Consider the following 18,333-nt stretch of genomic DNA (forward strand, 5'->3'; position numbering starts at 1 on the left):
TCTATCCTTAGATATTTTATGACTTCTGCTGCTCTGTGTATAGATCACTTTTTCCATTACCTATTCTGTTAGGCATTACTGGTGTATAGGAAGCTTTTCGTTTTTATATGTTGATCGTGAGCCTTGTGTTTTTCTGCACATTCTTCTAATTTTAATAGCTAAATTATCTTGGTTTTTTAGGTGGTCATGGGATCCCCCAAATAATGACAGTTTGCACCCTTCCTTTCAAAGACTTACCCCTCCCATTCGTATGTCTCTTCACACCAGATATCACTTCTGCTTTCAGTATTAGCTCTTCCTGGTCTGATTCATGATTTGAGCTGGAAATGTCTAATGCTGTTTCTTCCATTCAATATACTATTCCTGGAAGATCCTTTATATCACATTAAGTACATTTCCATATATTCCTCTTAATAAGAAATCAGCAGTGGGTGCCATTGTCAACACATGACTTCCGTCTCTAAGACACCAGCTGCTCTACATTTCTCCAAGTGAAGTCAGAGAGAAGGGGAGACAGCTTCTGGGGCGCACTTACCCTTTCACGGATGAGACCTTGGAGTAGCACACGTCATCTCCACTCACATCTCAGTGACAGATACTCATCACATAGCCACAACTAGCTGCAAGGGAGGCTGATGACAATGAATGCTTCTCCCTCAACAGTCTGTGTCCATCTGAAACACTGATACCAAAGAAGTGCAAGATGTTAGTGGACAGCTAGTGACACAAGATACTCACAGGCTTTCTTCCCTGAATGTGTTAATGCACTGAAATGCATTAACACATTTTCCGATATTAAATCACCCTCACCTTCCTGGAATAAATCCCCTGGGTCATGAAGACTTTTTACTTTATCATTGACATCTACTTGTGAGTGCTTTATTTAGAATTTTGGCATTTGTGTTTATTAAAAAATAATGTTTAAATTAATATAGAAAGTGGTAATACCTTACATTTCTATGGTTCTTTGCAGTTTTTTCAGTCATTTCACATACATTTTCTCACTTGAGAAAAGATGATAATCAGGAGCTAACTCTTAAAAAAGTAGATATTAGATTTATAAGTAGGAAATATCTACAAATGGAAACTGCAGGTTTCTTGTAGTATTGACTAAATTCTAAATGGCCATCTGTGAAACTAAAGTAAGGATGGATTCTGGGAGAGAGAGGATGCAGGGACTTGAAAAAGGATTTTTGCTCACATGCGCTTGGGAGGGATATCATCTCCATCCAAGATGCATGGGGAGCAACGGGGCTGCCAACTCCATAAAATGTTGACACTTTGCTGGTTTTCCAAACATTCTACTAATGCAGTGTTCAAACAACCTGGTTTTGAATTCATAACTAAGGAATTTCCAGGTTTTTCAACATTCTTTGGCTTTCTGAGCTTTTGTTCTGATTCCTTACTGATCTGCATATGCCAGGTTAAATAATGGCAACTGAGCTCTCTCCCAGGAAGAAGAAGCACTAAAACCACAGGATGCTCCTGCTGCTTATCTGGTCGCCAGGTCATGTGTGTCCTGGTCACACGTTCCTCACAGGGTTGAAGAGCTTTTCCAGAATACACGATAATTACATAGCAGCGATCACTCAGAAGCAGAACGTGCCTTTGGGAGGAAAATAGATGGTAGGCTGACATCATTTTGCAAAAAGAGGCACTTCATTTTACAGTGACTTGGCGTCAAAGTAAACAGAATTGCCTAAATGGCAGGATCTCTTTGTAGAGTTTATCCATACAAAATGTGCTGTTTATTAACTTCTCATCCCCGAGTCTCAGGGCCACCTGTGTATCATAGATTAGATACTCAGGGCAGCACTTAGCTCTGAGGAGATACCCAGCAAGCCTTTCAGCACTCCTTCCCCCCTCTTCATCCCCTCTTCTCATCCCCGCTCCTTCACCTTCCCTCCCTCACACACACCCTCAGAAGCAATTACACTGCAGTCCACCTGGGAGGGATCTGCTGGCTTCTCTCTGACGCTGGCTGCACATTGCAAAATGAAGCAAAGATCAGAGAATTGTCTGATGACTCACATCGGTGCACGTGTCTCATTTGAACAGATTAGACCCTATAGCAGCATTTTGTCCTAGATTTTGTGCATTGATCCGACTGGTCAGATAATTCGTCCAAATCCACTTCACTTTGGACCATTTTTGGACACCCTAAATACGTAAATTCTTGATGACTATTTCTATTGGAGTAAATGGATATCCGCAGTCTCTCTCTCTTTTTTTAACCATGCACAACACATAGCCCAAAGAGCATGGAGAAATATCCCAGAATCCCACCTAATTTTTTTACTATCATCAGTCCTAGAAATTCATTATGAATATTGAAGATGAATGAGGTGGAAGTCCAGATGAAGAGAACTTCCCCGTTTCCATTTTCACTGTCTTTTCAAGCAGATGTCATATATCATGCAGCTCAACAGTGGGATGACCAGTGCAGGTAGCATACTGCTACTCGGTGTTTAAGTTTAAAATAACTGCTTTAAAATAGCTAATTATACTTTACCCTGCAGGAGGAGAAAATGTTTCCTCATGTCCCTGAAAATGGCTGATGGGTAATTTAAAACTTTGTGGAGATCCAAAATTTGGTTGCCTATTTTTAAAATGCTAAGTTGGGATTTAAAAAACACTGTCCAGTGCCAGAGCCCAGTTCTTCACTGTTAGAGTCTATGGTCTCTTAATATCAGTAGTTAATAGGCATATTGTAGGGGGGAAATTAGTGAAGAAAAAATTAGGCTGCCAAATAGTAAGTATGTTCAAAGCTACACAACTGAAACTGATATTAATAGGGTCAGCAAAAGATGGGTCAACTTTACAATCAAACAGAATCCAAAAGTAGACCCCAATCTGTCTGAGTAATCTGGGGAAAAATAAATTGCATCCTCTCTCTCTCTCTTCTCTGCCCATCACTCTGTAAGAGCTCAGTAAAGGCTGTGTGGTTATTGAATCACATTCAGATTGTTCAAGCTTTAAATGTGAAAAGTGAAACTACATTTAAGTTTTCAAAAAGCAATTTTAGGGGAGTATTTTTGCCATCTTTGGTGGAGAAGAGCTTCCTAAGGCTTATTTATAACCCCGAGAGCTTATCCTCAGGAAAAGAAAAACAAACAAAACAAAACAAAACAAAACCTCATTCTGCAGCCTTGAATAGATATGCTTTAAAAATATAAACACAAAAGAATGAAGTGAAAACTTAAGATTCTACCACTACCTAAATATCTATAAAATGGCTGGAGCACTGGAAGGAGGCTCACCAGGCCAGATTAGTCCAGTATACAAAGAAGATCGTGTAGAGACAAAGCCTGCCAGCAGCCTTAATTCCTCAGAAAACCTCAGCCCACATGTAGCCATTAGCCAAAGTAAACACGACAAGAGAAGAAGCATCAGAATTGTCGGTAAATTCTGCACAGTTGAAATCTAAGCCATCAGTTTCAGTAATTCCCAGAAATAACAGCCAAGTCTAAACACTGTGTAGCTTTGTGATTTTATAGTTGGGCCAGTGCAAAGGTTTAAGGAATTTTTAAAATCATATAATTGATGGCACGTACACAGACAACTTTGTATCTAGTTAGTTTTTAAAGTATTTGTTCAACGTAAGTGAAATACCATCAAAGAATTTAGGATGGAAAACCCACATAAGACATCAAGTTCAAGTGAAAACCCTAAGGAGCTTCTGAGAGACTTGCAACACCTTGAACAAATATAATCTGGTAGTTCCGTCTTGCTGACTGACCTCAGCATGGGAGTAAGGCCAGCTTTAAGCAGCTAAAGAGGTGTTTAATTTTGTCCAGAATCTACAACATCCTAATTGCAAATTTGCACTCTAATTTGTAGTGACCCCAAGTAGTAGGATATTTTCGTGTGGAAGTGGAGCCCATGAAGAACGTTGCAGGCGTGTGTTTGAATTGGAGTGATCTCTGAGAAGTGTCCTAGTGGCTTATAGTCTAATCAGCCACAATAGCATGTCAAGTTGGCTCATTTGGAGCTGATATCATATCGGCTGTGCCTCACAGTGTCGTGAAGAACAGGGACAATGACCCAGATAACTCAGACCCAAGAAAGGTGCCACTTTTGCCTCAAACTGTCCAAGAACAGGGGCTTTGTAGTGAGAATATTTGAGAGCAGAGATAAAACCGTCCTGGAATTATCCATACAGTCCCCATGTCTCCATCTTCCCTTTGCTTGGCATGAGGATACAAGCTATTTACACTGAATTAGGTAAAATAAGCAGAAGATACTTCTGAAACCATTATTTTATGTTGGCAAGTCGTCTTAGAGCTCATTAAGAGGACTTCTTTGGCAGAAACAGACTCACAGATACAGAAAACAAATTTGTGGTTACCAACGGGGAGAGGGAAGGGGGGGAGGGCAAATGAAGAGTATGAGATTAACAAGTGTAAACTACTTTGTATAAAATAGATAAGCAACAAGGATATATTGTACAGCACAGGGAATTATACTCATCATCTTGTACTAACTCATAGTGGAGTATAATCTGTAAAAATGCTGAATCACTATGCTGTACACCTAAAACTAATATAATATTGTAAATCAACTGTACCTTAATTTTAAAAAAAAAACCTACTTTGGAGTGCTTTTTAGTACTCATTTATAGGAGAAACTGCCTTGGGAATGATTAATAGAAATCTGTAATTGAGTATTCCTAGTATCTGTGAGGGGGAAAGACAGATGGCATAAAATAGGGCATTTTATCCTTTGCCGTGGGGTACCGAGTGCCTTTGCCTCTCTACGGAGGGATCTGTGAAATGCAACGTAGAGCTGTAAACTGGGCTGGTTGGGGAGGGTCCACCTTTACTAGACCAGGGTCAGCAGCACCTTAGAGAGCTAGAAAGTGGCATGATCATGACCTTGCTGGTACCAAAATCATACATTTGTTTTAGGTTCTTTTCTCGTATACAAGACAGCAGTATTCCAAGGTAACTGAAGAAAGAGAAAGTTCGACTCCTTTTCTGGCTATTAGATCTGAGAAGTAGACTGGCTATGTGGTCTGGCATAGAATCAATCATCATGTGGTCTGGCATAGAATCAGTCATCAAAAGAGGTGTCATTATTTGGTGCATGTCACCTTGTGCAGACATTTTATTATGATTTTCTCCCTTTCTCTCATCCTCTGACCCTTGTTGCCCCTCTGACAACAGGTGTAGAAGACATCGTGGCAATCATGATTCCTGAGCCCAAAGGGAAGGAGATAGTAAGCCTGCTGGAAAGAAACATCACCGTGACGATGTACATCACCATCGGAACCCGGAACCTGCAGAAATACGTCAGCCGCACCTCCGTCGTGTTCGTCTCCATCTCCTTCATTGTCCTGATGATCATTTCCCTCGCGTGGCTGGTCTTCTATTATATCCAGAGGTTTCGATATGCAAATGCCAGGGACAGGAACCAGGTGAGCAGCAAAAGGTTTAAAAAGAAAAAACATAAAACTCATTACAAAAGTAAGACATATTATCGTGTAAACTTCAGAAATCACAGAAAATACCAAGGCCCCACTCAAGATGAACCCAGTTAACATTTACTATATAGTTTTTCAGATCTTTTCCAAATACACATCTTTTGATGTGTTGCTAGCATGGTTCTCTAGAATGGTGGTGCTTTGTCCCACATTCCTGATGCTCATTTTTTTAGGTAATTATTTATTTGTTTAGGCACAAAATAAAGGGAGATAGTGGAAGGGAGCTGAGATCATGCTAATAGCATCAACCTAATTTGGAAAGAGCCAGGGTTTCCTCCTTGTGAACAGAAGGAGACAAAAAATAAAAGGTATTTTGAAAAGCAATGAAATTTGGAAGAGACAACACATACACATAGTATAAAATGCAAAAGGTATGAAATAGTGCATAGTGAAAAGTAACTGCCTTCCCATGTCTGTCCCCCAGTGATGCAGTGCCTCCCCCTCGAATATCTTCTCTTCCAGGGGTATTTTATGGGCTTACAAACACAAAGGTGTGTGTGTGTGTGTGTGTGTGTGTGTGTGTGTGTTTAAACACATGATAAAATGATAGCACACTTAACTCTGTACTGTTATTTCTTACTTCTTCTTGGAGATTCTTATCAACACTCAGTGCAAGCTGCTTTCTCATTTCTCATGACTGTACAGGTAGACCTTGGAGATATTGCAGGTTTGGTTCCAGACCACCACAATGAAGCAAATACCTCAATAAAGCAAGTGAACAGGAAGTTTTTGGTGTCCCAGTGCATATAAAAGTTACATTACACTATACATAGTCTGTTAAGTGTGCACTAGCATTATGCCTAAAAAGATGTACATACCTTAATTTTAAAATATTACTAAAAAATGCTAACCATTATCTGAGCTTTCAGCGAAGTATAATCTTTTTGCAGTAATAACATCAAAAATCACTGATCACAGATCACCATGACAAATATAGTAATAATGAAAAAGTTAAAGGTATTGTGAAAATTACTGAAATGTGACACAGAGACAGGAAGTGAGCAAATGATGTTGGAAAAATGACACAATAGACTTGCTCGATGCAGGATTGCCACAAACCTTCAATCTGTAAAAGTCCCACGTCCGCAAAGCACAGTAAAACGAGGTATGCCTGTATAAAGTTTTATTTTCGCCATAGACCACATTTATTCAGCCAGCTCCTGTTGACAGACATGTTTTATCAGAAAACAAAACAAAACAAAACATACACACACACGCATGTACATGTGACACTAAGCACATTTGTAAATATATCTGTATGGTATATTTTGGCAGTTTTATAGCTAGGGCAAAGGGATGTGTATTTTAAACTGCAATAGATATTGGCAGATTGTCTGCCCAAAAGGTTGAACCAATTTATACATTAACTAACAATATAGTAATACTGTTTACACTAATATAAACATTTGTGTGTTAGTATATTAATTTAATACTGCTTGTACTAATACATACAGTATGCTGATAACAAACACAGTTTCCCCACATCCCCACCAAATGAATGTTACACCTTTTCGTTGTATGTGATTTAATGTTAAAAGTATCATGTTTTTCTTATCAAAAGTAACGTTCATCATCTCTTCAAGTAATGTAGAAAAAGTTAATATTTTCCTATGAATTATCTACTTATATTATTAGACCACCTCAGTTGAGTTGTTGGTCACATTTTATTGATGTGTATAAGCTCTTTTTTTTGTATATATGTATTTTTTATTGAAGGATAGTCAGTTTACAGTGTTGTGTCAATTTCTGGTGTACAGCACAGTGCTTCAGTCATACATGAACATACATATATTCGTTTTCATATTCTTTTTCACCGTAAGTTATCACAAGATATTGCATATAGTTCCCTGTGCTATACAGTATGAACGTGTTTATCTATTTTATATACAGTAGTTAGTATCTGCAAATCTCAAACTCCCGTTTTATCCCTTCCCACCCCCTCCCACTCCCTGTAACCATAAGTTTGTTTTCTACAGTCTGTGAGTCTGTTTCTGTTTTGTAAATAAGCTCTTTACTAGTCAAATCAGTTAACCCTTTTCGTGTGAATCCTGTATATTCAATTTTTTTTCCTTCCAGCTTGTCATTGTCTTTGATTTATCGCTGGTGCTTTTTGCCAGGCAGAACTTTTGGAGTTTTACATAACTGAATTTATCAATTTTTTATAGCTCCCAAGTTTTATGTAATAAGAGCTTCTATAGGGCAAGACTATAGAAAAACAGTCTCTCATGCTTTCATCCACTGCTTTTTAAATTTCATATTTATGGTTAAAACTTTAATCTACCGAGAACTTATTTCAGGGTAGAGAATAAAGTACAGAGCTAACACTATTTCTTTTTCAGATTGCCTACCAGTTTTTGTAACTGGTATTTATTGAATAATTAATCTTTTCCCTTTCATATGCAGAACCCTCATTTAGCATGTATTAGAGACCCATATGTATTTGGTTCTATTCCTGTGCCCTCCAAAATGTAGCTTTAATCTGTCTATTCAGATTCCAGTACCACCCTGCTTTGAATATTTTAGCACCATAATATGTCTCATATCTGTTCGTGCCCATCATCTTTTATTGCTCTGTCTTTACTTTTTTTCATGTTTTTCTTTATATGAATTTAGAATCACTTTTAACTAGTTTTCTAATTTATAGAATAATTTAGAAGGAGTTTATAATCTTATGATACTGAATCTTCCTTTTCAAATGCAGTATATGATTCTTTCCCCTTTATTCAGCTCTTCCTTTTATTCCCTAATAGCGTTTTTAAATGTCCTTATTTAATCTTGCACAGTATTTTTATGTTTATTCCTAGGTCATTGTGTTGCTATTATAAATGGAATCTCCTTTTTCATATAAGAAGGCTTTTGGTTTTTATGTTTATTTTTATATTATTATAATTTAATAATTTGTATATTTATAATTTATTATCATTTAAAATTATCTTATTAATAGCAGTAATATTATATAGTATATATTACATACAGTTGTGTTGTAAGGACTCTATATATTTACATACTTAGTCCTCTTAATTACCTTACAGTAGGTAATTTTATTGTCTCTGTTTTACAGAGGAGGAAACAGAGAGGTTAAATAACTTGCCAAGGTCACACAGCTAGCTACGAATAGAGCCAGCAATTGAACCAACATCAAGGCTTAGAGTGTACGCTCTTAACCACTACACTGTAATATTTGTGATTGCTTATCAGGATGACACTAATAATATGCACAGTCATTGATAGTTTACTTCTTTTGGATTTTAAACCTCCTATTTTTTTTTCCTGTTGTCTAATTTCACTGAGTTGTGCCTCCAAACTCAACTAAAGTAACAGTGGCAGCAGCGATCATACTACCCTTCATTCACGATTGAATGGGAACAGTCTGAATTTAATGGGTTATTTTTATCATGTCTCCGTTATTTTATTAGTTCTCCATGTAGCCTCCTAGGTTGAGCTGTATTTTTAACATGTTATGTAAAGTCCTTTTTTGTTCAGAGTTTTAATGAAGAATATATTTTTAATTTTAACAAATGCCTTTTTAGCAGCTATAGTCTGGCTTTTCTCTTTTGACCTATTAAAAGGAGTAGTTTAAATGAATGGATTTCCTAATATTGAACCATCCAGAATTTCCAGCACATACTAATCCTCTAATGTGTGCTGGATTGTTTTGTTCAGAATGCATTTAGTATAGTAGTTATTTTTTACCTTGATATTCACATGTGAAACTTGTCCATCATTCACATTTTTATCATGTTTAGATAATAGTTACACTGGCTATATCAGAAGAATTTACAAATTTTCTTCCATTTTCTATAGTCTAGAGTTGTATCTAACTTGGTAGTCACTAGCTATGTGTGACTATTTAAATGAGTTGTAATAAAATAAAATTTAAAATTCAGCCATACTAGCTGCATTTCAAGTGGCTACTATATGGTGGTGCACGTATAGGATGTTTTTATCATCCCAGAAAGTCCTATCAAACAGCTCAGCTCTAAAGCATTTTAAACAGCACTGGAATTAGCCAATCTTTAAAGTATTAAAGATTTTTTGTAAGCCAATAAGGTCTAAGTTGTTTGTTTTAGGGGAAGAGTTCTTTGACTTTTTTTATTTATTTTGTGGCTGTAGCTTCTGAAACTATTTTTTAAAACATTTTTATTGCTTTTTATGACTCTTAACATGGTACCTGCTTATTCTAATAAATTTTGACAATCATAGGAAAATACTAAAATAGAAGACAAATCACCCGTCACCCTACTGAAGTGCTAGCAATTGGGTGCATTACCTTTCAGACTTTTTAACCCTGTCTATGTATTCAGTAAATTGTCATATATTGTGTATGCATGCATGAGATAAACACATATGTAAAACATTTAAGTTTGTGTACTTTTTTTTTATTAAATGATGAACATTTCCCCCATCATTAAATAATTTTTGAAACATGACTTTTACTGGCTACATAGCAGTCAGGTTCCACTTACCAACCGGGCAAGTTACTTTATGCTTTAGTTTTCTAAACTAAATGGGAATATAGCTTCTTTGTGTAGTTATAGTGAGGGCTAAATGGCTTAGTGTATCTTATATTTTAAAGCCCCTGAATGTGATTGATCACTTATAAAGTTCTCAATGAACAGTATCTGTTACTACTGTCATAAAGATTCCATAACAATCATGTACACTTCCAACTTTGCCCCTGTTATTAAATATTCTGGAATTTAAATGGACGTTACCAGTTAGACACAAGACACTGAAACTAGATATAGAACTAATATGTTCAGTTCCACTGGTTCCTAAGGGGTCCATTTGGAGAAACCATACGTATGTAAATCAGTTATTGCCAAGATACTTACCCAGCTGACCCAACAACGATAAATAGAAATGGTATCCCTGTCTCCCTTGAGTCTACAGATAATCCAAGCCATCATTGAAAATTGAGGCAAGGATGAAATTTTAGGCTTTAATTAGTTGAGTGACTCTCAATTGCGAGTTCATTTTGTGCAGGTATATACATTATATTTCTGTCTCGGCATGTGCGTACTCTGTGATGTGTGTGAAAAGTAAATTAGAAGTGGAATGAAAGTGGTTCATGGGGTGTAAGGTTTTGCTCCCATTTTATTAACTTTCCTTGAATTACAGGATGTTACCCTCAGGGTCAGTCAGTGAATTTGGAGCATGTTAAAATTAGCATTGCTTCTTGATCAAAACAGACACCATACTTTAGACACCCTTTTATGAATGAAACAGAACATGTAATTTCCCTTGTAAAAACACTTCTCTTTTGATGGGCAGTGCTTCATTTCATTCAACAGGAAGTTACAGCTATAAAAGCTATAGAATTGTAGGCATCAGGTTAACCGAAGTCATTTATTTTTATTAAACATTATTGGTCCTTCAGAAAGAGTGACTCTGGGGTTAGCTGTAGGCTCACCGCCTCTAATGGAATGTCAAAGGCATGAGTGCCACCTTGGCGAAGTGCCTAACCATTCAGATACACAACAGAAGGACTGAACCTGAATTAGCCAGAAGAGCGCCTCAGTCTCTGCTTAGCTATGCGCAGATCACTTTTAGAGGGGAGCCACCGTCATCGTCCAGGACCCTTTCACCTCGCACTGGGCCTGGAGAAGATCATTTCAATGCAGTGTCCCACGGAGTAAGATTTGATGGATGTTCTTTGCCTTAGTAACCTCACAGCAAGTTCTTTTAGATGATGACAGGGAGATTAAGGGCCCCCACTCAAAGTGGAGAGGGAGATTTGGCTGGTGTGTTGTGTTTCCTGAAGCAACTATACGGAGACAGTGCTGGCGCCAGGTAATAGTTAGAGGCACAGCTTTGGAGTCAGACAGATCTGGATTCCAGGCTTTGCTTTGGCCATTCCTAGTGGCAGGATCTTGTGCAGTCTTCACCTTCCTGTGCCCAGGTTTCCTCACAGGTAGTGTGGGAATGATCAAAGGTCACCCCATAGACTTGATGCAAAGACCAAATGAGAAAACACGTGTGACGTGTTATCAGAGAGTGGTTAACTGGACTGTCTTTTGTGGATAAAGCAATTCTTAGAAAATAGTATTTCTCCCCAAAATATAAATAGTCCAGTTCTTATATAACTCACGTACAGTTAAGTCTGTGGCTGTATAGCCCAGGTGACACGCTTTGAAACAAAATGGGGTTCTTTTCCAGAGTTATGGGAGAAGACTATAAAACTCTATATGTAGACTAGGGAAAAAGAATCTACTATTCTTGGAGAATAATCTTCCATGCAGTAGTGTGTTTTAATTGACAGTAACAGTGCATGCACACTGTAAAAAAAAAAAAAGGCAAAATGAAAGAGTGTTTATTTAAAAGTAAGTATTCTTCCCCCTCAGACTCTTTTTGTCAACTCTGCTTCCTCCAGCTTTCCCCAGAGGCAACAACTCTTAGCAGTTCCCTTTGAGTGCTTCCAGAAGTTTCTGTGTCTATAAATAAGAAAAGTTCCTTTCCACATTTATTGCATACCCAAGGACTGTGCCTTCACGTAGCATACATTGTAGTGGCACCAATAGGCAGTCACGTAAAGATAGATATGAGCCCACTTGGAGGGTGGTACGGTGGTCAAGATGGCAGGCGATGGGTTTTAAGTTGAGTGATGGAAGTGGAGAAGCCGGGGGGTGTCAGATTAGGGCAATACTTCAAAACCCTATGGATTAGATGTAGAATATAAAGAATAGATCCTAGTTTATACCTGATGTGCCAGCCTAATTATGAATAACCCACATTTTACTCACAAGTGTTCCAGTTTAGATCATTCTCCTGTGGTTATTACCATACGTGAGGGGAGGATAATCGAGGGTACAGTTAGGTGCATTCCTGCAGCGTTAACTGAAATGGGAAAAACAGAAGATGAGATCCAGAGGGGCTGGGGAAGCCAGCATTTAGGAGTGGAGATATTAAATTTTAGAAGCCTGTTGGATACTTAAACAGAGATGCCAGATAGGTAGCTCAGTATACAAGTTGGGAGGTCGGGAGAGAAGAGCTGGAGGTGGAAATACGGGAGTCATCAGTAGAGGGATGCCGTTTAAATGATCGTGACAGGGTGGCTACCCTCGGACATGGGTGTCCAGAAGAAGCCTGAAGACAGCCTGATCTATGCTAATGCGGCCTTGTGCCCCAGTCTCTCTGGGGCCAAAGCAAAGGGAACGAGGTGCTTTGAGGATCTAGACTTGAGGGGTCCTCTCTCCCGGAAGAAGGAGGAGCTTCCTGAGGAGTGGCTTGGGTTGAGACCAAAGGATGGTTCGGCACCAGCTAGAGGAAGACGAGAGGAAAGAGAGTTACGTCCTGTTCAGTTTCACCTCGGTTCTTTCCGTTTCCTCTCACTCGATGCTCCCCGTTGGTATTTATCACTATAGACTCTTCCCATCTTTTCTGCTACCTTGGGTCACTCACTACTCATGGACTTCTGCGTAAGTCTCAGTGTATATAGGTCTCCTTCTAGCAAACAACCAAAACTTACTTTTCTGGAAAAAATGCCAGTAATTATTTTAAAAACTAAGGATAAAATATCAAAGAGAAAAATGAATTAATGAGGGGAACATCTCCTCTTCTACCTATTTGCTTTAACTGTGATATGCTTAGGGAAGTGCCACCTGGTAGGTACTTCATAGATTTTGATTTGTTGGTCAGCTCGTTGGTTGGCTGCTTGGCTGGTTGGCTGAATGGCTGATTGACTGGCTGGCTGGCTAAACATTGGTTGGTTAGCTAGCTGGTTAATAGGTTGACTGGCTGGCTGGCTGGCTGTCTGACTGGGTAGATGTTTAGTGATTGGCTGAGTGACTGGTTGGTTGGTTGGATGATTGGTGAAAACTGAGAATAGTAGTTTAGCTTTGGCTTTAAAGTCAGACTAAATTTTATTCAGATTTTGACTGACCTATCACTAAGTCTATGATATTATATGATTTACTTAAGCTCTGTAAGTCTCAACTTATTCTATAAAATAGTATTTTTCTCATAATGTTGTTGAAGGATAGAGGTGATACTGCATGTAAAGCTTTAGCATGGTACTTAGGATATGTTAACTGTTCATTAGTATATGCTCACTGTTTTAAAGAGAAGAAAGAAGCTTGAGTGTTACTTACAAAAGGAACAAAGTTAATGAAAGCAAATGATTATTCTGTTTAAAGGTTTGCCCCGTTTATCTTAGTCCTTCATATACATTTCACTGCTGCAAATACACATCCATTACAGACTAGAAGTACACATACTGAAGAAGGAGATTACAACATGTGAAAAACTCACTAGCACACGAGCGAACCATTTTTCTCATTGACAAATTAAAACGTAATTCTCTCCCACCCCCTCCCTCTCCCACTCTTCCTCGTTATCCTGTCATTGCATTGCTGCAGGGCTCATGAGGATAGTAACTTTCTCTATCAAAAAAAAAGAAGTGCAAAAATATATTGTTTCTTGACATGGGTGATGGTGGTTACCCAGGTGTTTGCTTTGTAATTATTTGCAAACTGAATGTGTATGTTTATATATTTTCCTATGTGCACACTCACACAGGAAGGAGGTTAAGTTGACATGTAAGAAGGTGACAGAATAGGATAGTACACACCAAATAGAAACCTAGGTTGAGTCTTCTACACACCTTTGCTTGTATAGCAAGGGAAATTGCTTAAAATTCCAAATTGAAAGGAATACACAAGCAATAAACCCTGATTGTGAAGAAGAGGAGATAAAGATTATTCCAGCTACTCCAGATTGGCTGTCTCCACATCACAAATTGGCTACAGTGGCCAATTATGAACCTTTTTTTTTTTTTTTTTTGCTAGTCTGCATCGATGTGACCTGTGCTGGAGTCACAGTACGGCAGGATCTTTCCGTGTCATATTCCACCTGCTCAACATCAGGCATGAAGAGCTTCTCTCGATGACAGAGCTCTTTAACAGGCCGCGATGAGTAGAGCCAGGGTGCACAGATAGCCCTGCCCCGTCTCTCCCAGCTGTCTTCATTAGCATTCATGCCACTTGTGCATGACCTGAAAGATAGCTGCCCTGGTGCACTGAATGCCGTCAGACACAAAGTCAAAGATTACACATCTGTATTACTAACAAGCGGCTTTTGGTTTTTCAGCGCCGGCTGGGAGATGCAGCAAAGAAAGCCATCAGCAAGCTCCAGGTCAGGACCATCAAGAAGGGTGACAAGGTAACAGCCTCTTTTCTTTTTGATGAGGAGCTAGTCAAAGACCCTCCTGACTTTTCTAGCAGTCAGGGTAGAAGAGAAGGAAGGATGAGAAGGGGATACATGCTAACACTTCTCCCATAAGCCTCAGTTATTATACCCATCATTATTAAAAATAATTTAAAGCAGTTTATAAAATGTATACAAGAGGACAGTGCAGGAGTTGGATAGAAAATATGAGAAGCTAAAAAGTAAGTGTAGTGCACCCCAATGTTCATAGCAGCACTATGTACAATAGCCAAGGCATGGAAGCAACCTAAGTGTCCATCGATAGATGAATGGATAAAGAAGATGTGGTATGTATATGTATGTATGTGTATGTATACATATATATATAATATATATATACACACACACACATATATATATATATATATATATATATATATATATATATAATGAAATATTACTCAGCCATAAAAAAGAATGAAATAATGCCATTTGCAGCAATCTGGATGGACCTAGAGATTATTATACTAAGTGAAATAAGTCAGACAAAGACAAATACCATATGATATCTCTTATATGTGGAATCCAAAATATGAAACAAGGAAATTTATTTACAAACCAGAAACAGACCCGCAGACATAGAAAACAAACTTATGGTTACCAAAGGGGAAAGGCGCAGGGGGAGGGATAAATCAGAAGTTTAAGATTGGCAGGTACAAACTACTATCCATAAAATAGATTAACAGCAAGGTCCTACTGTATAACATAGGGAACTCTATTTAATAACTTGTAGTAACCTATAATGGGGAAGAAAAAATTGTGTAAGAAAAATAGATGAAACCAGGATGAAATGGCACACAAATTCATTACCTGAAATTAACAGCAGACATCGGTCCCAAATTTAGGTTGGGACTCTCTGCAGACAATGCAAAGAAGGAAACGATAGTCAATATCCAAACAAATCCAATGACCTTATTCCAGTGTCCCACAAGATAAAAACAAAATGGTCTTTCCAGGTGTTACAGCTTGAGAACGTTTTCCCGTGGATCCTTGCAAGGAAAACAGTGCCAGTTACATGCTGAGTTATGTCCTCCCCTGGCGTCTGCAGTAAATGCAAGAAGCAGACTTACTCCTTCTGAAATCTAGTTTCCAGAACCCCAGAGTCAGTTGCAGCGGCCTCCCTAGCTGCAAAATGATGACATAAAGCCAGATGCAGAAGCATATCTTAAGGAAGGACCACAAAGCCGGCCAGTCTAGCCCACAGGCCTCTAGAGGCCTCTGTTCTCCCCAGGAGAATATTTTCCCCCAGGAGAAATTTTGGAGTAGTGGATTGCAGTGTGTGACTCTGGGGCTCCTTGGGGCATTGTAGGAGATTCACAACTCTACGGGCATAAGAGGTGCTGTCTCTAGTCTGAATAATTGATTTGTCTCACCAGTTATGTCATATTTTTCAATGGTATAAAAATACCATTGAGCTTAGTAAGGTAAAATTCAGTTACAGCCATCAGTAAATTTAAAGTACACTTTTTATTACTTTTCTCTCCTCCAACAGAGAATAATAAAAGAACACAGACTGTTATATAAGGGATATATTATGGGATATTGGAAGAGATTCATGTTCTTGAAAAGAAAGCTGGAACCACTGTTTTTTAGAGTTGCGTACGTTAGCGTCCCAGGGAATGGCTAATTAAATATCATTCAGACAGTTCTCTGTGAACAGTGTTTCTCATCCTCAAGATTTTGATATGTCACCTCTGATTATGATAAGCAGCATTATTAGTCACGGGACATTAAGATATGAATTCCTCACCAAAGCTCTTGCAGCGGAACCAGGAAATGGAAAGGGGAGATTGGAAGGCAGAGAAGCTAAGCCAGTATACAGTGAATTATTGATGAAGGGAACTGGCAATGAGACGGTTGAAAGCCTGGCTCCGGGCACGCTCTCTGTGGGCTTGTTATTTGTGTGTTTACAGGAGTGGACGCTCTGGAAGCAGGCTCATACGCGCTCTCTCTGTTGCAGGAAACAGAGCCTGATTTTGACAACTGTGCAGTTTGTATCGAGGGGTACAAGCCCAACGATGTTGTCCGGATCTTGCCCTGCCGGTGAGTCGCTAGGCTGCCTGCTTTTGACTGGGGCGTGTGTGCAGAGTGCCTGCTGGCCTCGCCCTGCCAGGTCAGTCCGCCCAGATGGTTCCGTATTTGAATAAGAAACCACCAACAGGCTCATTCTTTTTGTGTAACCTTTCTCCTGGAAAGCATTTTGTGAGGTTAGAAATACTTGTCTGATCCTCTTGGTGCCCAAGGAAGTTTACAGCTGTGACCCCGAACCTCGTGACACACAGTTTGATGATGTGGCTCCAAGTACAGGTCTTTTTTTAACATCGCATCAGTGATGTTCAGGATCATACTTGCTTTTACAAGTGCTCTTTTAATTAAAATAATAAACTCTTCCAAAACTTTTTATGAATGATCCCATGATCTGCAACCAGAATCCAGTCGAGAGTGAGGAAGAAGCTAAAGGTAGATTCCATTTCCCTTTGTTTTTTACTCACAAGAAGAGAAGGTGACAGTCACCCCTAAACTTCTAGAATCTAGGGGAGGAGGCTAGCATGTGTAGTTGGAAAAACTTCCCAGGTAATTCTCATATAATCTTAATCCCTCTCCCTAACTGAAATTCACTGTTATGGTGTCTGGCTCTTTTTTATACAGTTAAAATTACTTAAATGTAAATACTTCAATGAAATAATATATTTTAAAGTTGCCAACAGCATTTCTTTTTAGTGTTTTTGCATCTGGGCAAGTGTCCTAAAAATAAAAATTAAATTCTGCCTTCAAGAAATGTTCTTCATTTAGAAATACTGGCTTTAAAAATTCTTCGAGTATTTAAGTAAATAAAGTAGAAAACGTATACCACCAAGATACAAAAAACAATCCATTCGGTCATAAAGTAATGCAGCTTCTAAGAACTATTTATTAGAAACACAGAAAAAAGTGAAATATGCCCAAGAGGAATTAGTTTAATAATCCTAAATGACCAAGAAGTGACAAAAAAGGGACAAGATACTCAAATAGATGCGGAAACTCCAAGGGGAATGAGTCGTGCTTGAAATGCTGGCAGGCAAGTTGATCATTAGGAAAATGGGCCTGAGGAAAGTGCACTCTGGTGGCCCCAAAGCCTTCAAGTGGGATTCGCTTTCCTTAGTTTATAGATGCTTGACTGTCTCAAAGACCAAATCGTAAATCGGGACACGTGAAGACTCAGTAGTGTCCTTCATATGAGGGTATATGAGTTCCTTCATATTTATATATAAATTCTCTCTCTAGACATTACATTTGGTATTTGCTTGGTGATTTTTAGAAACACTGACAAAGAATGGTGGTATGTGACGTGCAGAGAGCCTCTCCGGGTAGCATCTTTCCTCTCTGCAGCATTTTATTAAGGGTTTTATAAAGCCTCATAGCTATAAGCAAGGAAAATGCTTGCTTTTATTTTCCTTTGGAGATGCTTAGAGCCCTGTGAGGCTCCTACTAATAAAAAATATTCAAAGCTAAAATTAAAGCTAAATAACATCTTTTTCCTGAAAATCCAAAGAACTTTACCAATGAAATTAAGAAAATCTGTTGTAAAAACTATATATAGGACTTAGCTCTGTAGTTCATCCTGTATAAAATAGCTTGTTAATTTAGAGCTCTTTCATAGGTATATT

General features: G+C 38.5%; 1 protein-coding gene across 1 annotated transcript in view; it reads left to right on the forward strand.

The window, feature by feature from the left end:
• Nucleotides 1-18,333, forward strand: part of RNF150 (ring finger protein 150) — a 226,589-nt gene that overhangs the window by 134,466 nt on the left and 73,790 nt on the right. Inside the window, exons 2-4 of the mRNA XM_015249494.3 lie at nt 5,166-5,416; nt 14,570-14,641; nt 16,647-16,729. Of these exons, the coding sequence (XP_015104980.2) occupies nt 5,166-5,416; nt 14,570-14,641; nt 16,647-16,729 (406 nt within the window). The remainder of the gene's footprint in view (nt 1-5,165; nt 5,417-14,569; nt 14,642-16,646; nt 16,730-18,333) is intronic.

This window comes from Vicugna pacos, chromosome 2 (genome assembly GCF_048564905.1).
Source record: "Vicugna pacos chromosome 2, VicPac4, whole genome shotgun sequence".
Lineage (NCBI taxonomy): Eukaryota > Metazoa > Chordata > Mammalia > Artiodactyla > Camelidae > Vicugna > Vicugna pacos.